The sequence below is a fragment of the Artemia franciscana genome, chromosome 20 (genome assembly GCF_032884065.1).
Source record: "Artemia franciscana chromosome 20, ASM3288406v1, whole genome shotgun sequence".
Classification (NCBI taxonomy): domain Eukaryota; kingdom Metazoa; phylum Arthropoda; class Branchiopoda; order Anostraca; family Artemiidae; genus Artemia; species Artemia franciscana.
Genome location: NC_088882.1, coordinates 12557597 through 12564107, shown reverse-complemented (window position 1 = coordinate 12564107; position 6511 = coordinate 12557597). Strand labels below are relative to the sequence as shown.

Here is a 6511-nt window from a genome sequence, read left to right as displayed (position 1 = left end):
TACAGTTTTTGGAATTGGATACTTAAAGAAACTTTTCTAGAACTTGCAGTTAAAGGGGGTTCAAAGACAAAGTGCATGGGGAAGTTTGTTCACTGCTTGGGCTCTACTTCGTTCTGCTGCTCGGGCTACTTGCTACAATGATTTTGTAACAATAGTAACAGTAGATGAATTACTATCCCTAGTGATTTATTACTATTTCTAGTGATTTATATATTGCTTAAACCAAACAGTCACTAGATCAGCACATAAATAAATAGATTATTGAATAAAATAACTAAATCAACCAAAAACTCGCTTAAATCTAGTGACGTTTTTCTCCACCGGGCGGTAACGCTGGATGTGTACAGCACTCTATTTTTCATGTCGCTAGAGAATGTTATTAACGTTAATTATCGAGAGTAGGTGAAGTGTCATCTGTGTTTTTGCACCCACTGTCTTGCATCTTTGAATAACCCTAATAAAATCACTTTATTTATGAGCTTCGCCCCAGTAAGAAAATATTGGGAACAATTTGTAAAAAAAAAAAAAAAAAAAAAAAAAAAAAAAAAAAAAAAAAAAAAAAAAAAAAAAAAAAATGTTAGTTTCTTCACGTGTACAGAACCCATGAAGGAAGTAACGGGGCTGAGTTTGTACGTGTTGGTTTTGCTAGTGTAGCTTTCGTTTGCTTTTGCCAGTTTTTGATTATTAAAAATGAGACAATTTCCTTTTTATGTTGACCCTTTTTGTATTGTATCATCATTTTCATATAGCTCAGGGGCAAGTAGATACGAGACAGTTAAAATTGCATAAATTTGCTTTTTGCTCGTGTTACAGCCATTTTTCTTGGTCGAGGTTTGACGTCTAAAATGGAAACTATTTCCTTCTTTTTTTCATACAAATTTCCGTATTTAAAACCAGGAAAAGAATCAATGTTCTGTTAAAGAGAAACAATACAGGGGAATATACGAGTGGATGAATTTTTCTATATTTCCTAACTTCAAAAATTTGAGTTGGCTTGGCAAGCCAAGCTTCGGTGCGTAAGACAGTCGTTTGTTCAATGTGATAGTCAAATTAAGGTGGACTAGCTAGTTTGGCCTCAGGGTAAGGGATGGCTTGTTTTAATAAACCTAGCTTTGAAACTCCTTCGGAGGGTGATTTTGATAATGATTTCAAAATTCGAACAAAACTAGCCTAAGTATTCTATTAAAACGATGCTGGACTCTAGAGAGTCGAGACCATATAAAATAAATTTTCTTTGTTCAGTTCATTGCTCATAAGCACATGTATTCTTTTTGACAAACTCAGCAGTTTCTAAACTGTTTTCGACAAAAGAGTAAGAAAGTATTATAAACAATTTGTTGCAAAGCGGATTGATTATAATCCATGACAAAAGTCTGCGTTTCCCCCAAAGTAGTTGAGAAATAATACCCCAAATTAAAATCGTCATTTTTTTACAAGCTCGTATGAAGCTGAAGATTGCTGCTGTTTCTATACGTCTTCTTCACATACCCGTGACCAGAGGCGTCGCAACCCAAAGCATTAAAAGTGAGAGAACGAAACAGATTTTACCTAGTAGATGGCAGATATACTGGCCGTAGTTGATATTTCATTACGATGATAACATAGTGAAATTGTATTAAATTGAATGGTGAAATTGTATTAAAACTCGTGAAATTGTGTTAAATTCACAGGGCTGCATGTTGCAAAATATGGACATACTTTATTTACCAAATGACCAAAATTATTAAGAGGAAGTACCCCCACTTTATGATGCATGTTGCCTATGCCCATAACTCATTACAATTGTCTAGAATAATTAGTATTTATCCAAGTTTATATAGAGGGTATTTTTTGAAGATGTTGTTAAGGAGCTGTTCAGAGGACCATTCCACTATCAAAAACTTAACCCACACTCAAATTACCACCGTCAACTCAAAAAAGGCGGGGATTTCGGCCCCTTATGGCATCTAAATGCCATTCTCGTTATTAATTAGTAAAATTACACTATATTTGATCATTTTTGTTATATAGGTATGACTTGTTGATCAACGGTGGCGGAGGTGTGAATGTACAGTTCCAAAGAAGTCCATTCCATACAGAGACTCGAACGGTGGTAGCACCTTGGAATAAAATAATTGTTATCCAAGATGTTGGCATGAGAGTTTATGATGACAGAAAGTCAGATGAGCCAGTACAGGTAAGAAGATTAATAACTAATACACATTCACACACATACACATACACACACACACACACACACACATATATATATATATATATATATATATATATATATATATATATATATATATATATATATATATATATATATATATATATGTGACTCGTTGTCAAAACTCTACTTAATAAAACACTAAAAAACTAAAGCGTAAATAGCGAGGCGTTTGAGGAGGGGACAACCTCTTCATATACGGAATGATATCTGTTCGTTTTAAGTTTTAATGTCGCTACTTACTTTCAGTTGAAAAAAACTTGTTTTCTTTTTTAATTTCTGAACGTTTTTTTTTTAATTAATGTATGTTTTGATTTTGGCTCACCGCACATGAGTAAATAAAACGAAATTTCCATGTTTTTTTTTTTGGCTAAATGGCTTTCTCATATTTTTGATCGGACGATTTTTATAAGAAAAGAGGTGATGGAGGAGGCCTAGTTGACTTCCAATTTTTGGTTACTTAAGAATGCAACTAAGTTTTTATTTTTTACGAACGTTTTTGTTAGTAATAAACATACGACCTTACTAATTAACCAACGCAACGAACTTCTATGTTTATGTATTTATATTACGTATATAAGAGGAGGTTTCCCCCTTCGTCAATTCCTTGCTCTTGACACCAAAGCTTGAATTGTGTCCCAAATCTTTCAAAATGACCCCTGAATCACAAAGACCGTAAAATAAATAGTTGAAATTACTAGAAATACTTTAGCGTAAAGAGCAAGGAAATGTGGAGGAGACGAAACCCCACATATACGTAATATCTTACGTTCGTTTTAAGTTTTCATGCTACTCAATACTTCCAGTTGAAATCATTTAATTTATTTGCTCATTGTTTATTTTAATAATGCTAGAAAATCCTGCGCTACCTTCATGGAAATCCCCTTCAATGATAAATTCCTCCATGGAAAGATCCTCCCATGTAAGATAAATGTAAAGCTAAAGCTTTTTTAGAACTTTTGAATAGTTTATTGTTCTAATTAAACGGATTTTCTAATTCACTAGGCATCCTTAAATAACTGGAACCAAAAATCAAACTTTAGTGTAAAGAGCGACATAATGAGCAAGAGGCAACCCCCCTGATATACGTTATAATTTCTGTTCGCTTTAAGTTTTAATGGTGCTTTTTACTTTCAGTTGAAATTTTTTTTATTATTGTGAAATCTTACATAATTACAAATAAATGGAATAATCGTTCATTATTAGCTGAAATTCAAACATCAAGTTAATTCCACTTTTGAAGTTATCAATTGCTAGAGGCAAAATATGATCACCAACAAAAGTTAATACCGTATTTCGGAAAAGGCTGAATTTGAGTATTATTAAAATATCCTTGTGAATGCAACTTAAAACGCACACATTATAATTTCATCATTTATGGTAAAATTATAAGAAATATTTATATTTAGTTTATGGATTATTTTAAAAACTTTTGAGCTTCTGAACACTAAAACTATACTTTAATTTTATGCTTTAAAGTAAAATTACTGCAATATTTTAAAATTTATTTTAAACATAATTTGTACTGCATAACGTTCTTGCGATGTAATAAAATTTATTGCCGTAAGATATAAAAAAAAACAGTAAAATTTATGCAATATAGTAGTCTAATATTTTGGGACTATGTATTAATTTTATGCCTTATTCCAAAATCGTAACTTATGCAATATTTCAAGGTTAATTTTCAAATATTATTTTAATATTTATTGCATAATTTCTTTACAATCCAATAAAAAAAAAATCGTAAGACTTTGTTCGAAGTTTATGTCATATAAGAAATTGTAAATTATGGAACATTTTAAATTTTATTTTAAAAAGCTACTTAAAAATTTATTGCATAAATTTCCTGAAATGGAGTTAAACATATAGCACAAATTTTAAGAAAGTCTTAGAATTTATATTGCGATTTATGCAATATTTAAAAATCTTTTCGAAAATACTATTTTGATTATTATTGCATAAGTACCCTACAATTCAGCAAAATTTACTGAAATAACGTAAAATTGTACGATTATATCTATATTTTAAATCTCATAGTAACATTGTAGGATTCTTTGAAAAAAAAAGTCAGACTGTCTAATCTGCCTCAAGTCTAGCAAAAGATAGCGAAGATATATTCAAAAGCCTGAATAGTTATTAGAAACAATCTTTTGTATGAGTCTTCTTATCTATTGCTTTGCTTTACGAAGCTCGAACGCTAAAACCTTCTTTTACGATCTCGGAAATTTCAATTCAAATAGGAAAATTAGGAATGTAATAAAACACAATCAAATATGGCGGCACATAAAACATTTACGAGAATAGTCGTAAAAAAGATCCCAATAAATTAAATTATAGAGTTCAATATCTTTAATAGTCATTTGTAGAGAAAAATGAAGAAAATAGACCATCCCTTCATGAGCCTCACTAAAATTCTTAGTTTATTCTCATTAGTTTATTTTTGTACAGTTTCAGCTATACGCAAAACGTTTAGATTTATTTTCTGGTAACATACGATTCCGTATCTAGGGGGGATTTCTTTTGGGGTTTGATCCCCCTCCTAAATTTTAATCAAGTACCCTAAACTGAGGCCATATTAATGCGGGTTTCTCAACAGCAGGGTCCTGAAATTAGTCTGATCAGTGGTTCCACATCAAAAAGTAAAAGAATCTCTTGTCGTCGGTAAAAAATCCTGCAAGAATCCTGTTGTATCTTTACAAAGTCTAACGATTTTTTAGGCAGGCTTATGTGCTTTAAACTTTATTTCCTGGTAAAATATAAAGCCACACCTATGAAAACCCCACCCCCTTAAATTTTTATCCAGCTCTTAATAACACAACGGAAGGCATATAAAGAGCGAAGAGTAAAGAGGACAGAATTGCATTCATCAACACGCGGAAAGATGCGGTTCATGCGATTTGGTGGTCCCGATTGAAATATAAGGAAACATTCAGCACTAAGCTTCAACATCCTTCGGCAAAGAGTTGGGGGAGAATTGTCAAGAAGGCTTTACGGTCACCCAAGGGAACTTCAATTCCTTCTCTACAGATTATCGGGACCATAATACAAGATCCACAGTGAAAGGCTGAAGCTCTTGCTAAGATCTTTGCTGAATTTTTGAATCTGGACGACGACAATAGAAAAGGGCCATTTTCTCCGACCGAACCAATGCTGTCCTTGATCGTGTGAATTTTTCTGATCCTAAAATCTTTCGTATTTTGCGGTATCTTGATGTGACCAAACCCACAGGTCTTGATAACATATCAAATTTCGTCCTCAAATCCTGCATTGCTGAACTAGCTGAAATTTGTCATTGCTTTTCCGGATTTGCCTTTCACTCCGGAACCTTTTTAAAAACATGGAAGTCCGCCCATGTTATACCTACCCTAAATACAGATGGCCATCCAACGAGTGTGGGATCCTATTGGCCTATTACCCTCCTCTTGTACGTTGGCGATCTATGAGAGCATCTCCAATAAAATATTTCAACAGTTCCTGGAATCAAACAACCTTCTAGGTGATCGCCAATATAGATTCGGCTGGAAGTACTTGACATTATACTACCTAATGGCCCAAAATCAGGAGTGGATCGTACTTCTGGCAATCTGGTACGACATTAGACTATTTTCATTCGGGATTGCCAAAAGTTTCCACAGAGTATGGAACCGTGGCCTGCTAAAGAAACACCATATTTACGGTGTTCGTGGATGTCTGTTAAAATTAATTAAGAGCTTTCTTGCTAATCGTTCATAGTGGATTGTCCTCAATGGTTTTATTTTCCGTGAATATTCAATAAAACATTGGCTCCCAGAGCAATGTCTTGGGACCTGCGCTTTTCCTCATCTATATAAACGACATGGGAGACAGCCTCCCAAGGCTTCAACATCACTTTGCCGGTGGTACCATGACACACTTAGCCGTCCTAAACACGAAAACCCAATGCAAGCCTCCCTTTTCATACAGATGGATATTTCTTTAAATTGGAAAGTGGCCTGATGCATGGATGATTAACTTTAATGTATCGAAAACAAAGGAGCTTCTTATTACCCGGTCAAAGGTGCCAGATGAAAACCCCAGTTTCATTTTTAAAATGAAATTATGAAGAGAGTCAACGAGCCTCGTCTATTGGGGCATTCAGTTTCCCACGATCCTTCTTGGAATTACCAACTTGATAGGGTGAGAGCCTCGTGTGCAATAAAGCTTGGAGGTACTCTTCACTGCAAAAACTTTCTTTCATCCAGCCCAATTATCCCACTCTACCAGCCCTGCACTAGACCCACAGCTGAATATGGATACTCGCTATATTCTGGTGCTCCGAAA

General features: G+C 33.9%; 1 protein-coding gene across 1 annotated transcript in view; it reads left to right on the top strand.

Annotated features, from left to right (window-relative positions):
- Nucleotides 1-6511, top strand: part of LOC136039767 (teneurin-a-like) — a gene marked incomplete in the record, with an annotated part of 538588 nt that overhangs the window by 452342 nt on the left and 79735 nt on the right. The window contains 1 exon segment of the mRNA XM_065723631.1: nucleotides 2011-2176. Coding sequence (XP_065579703.1) covers nucleotides 2011-2176 — 166 coding nt within the window.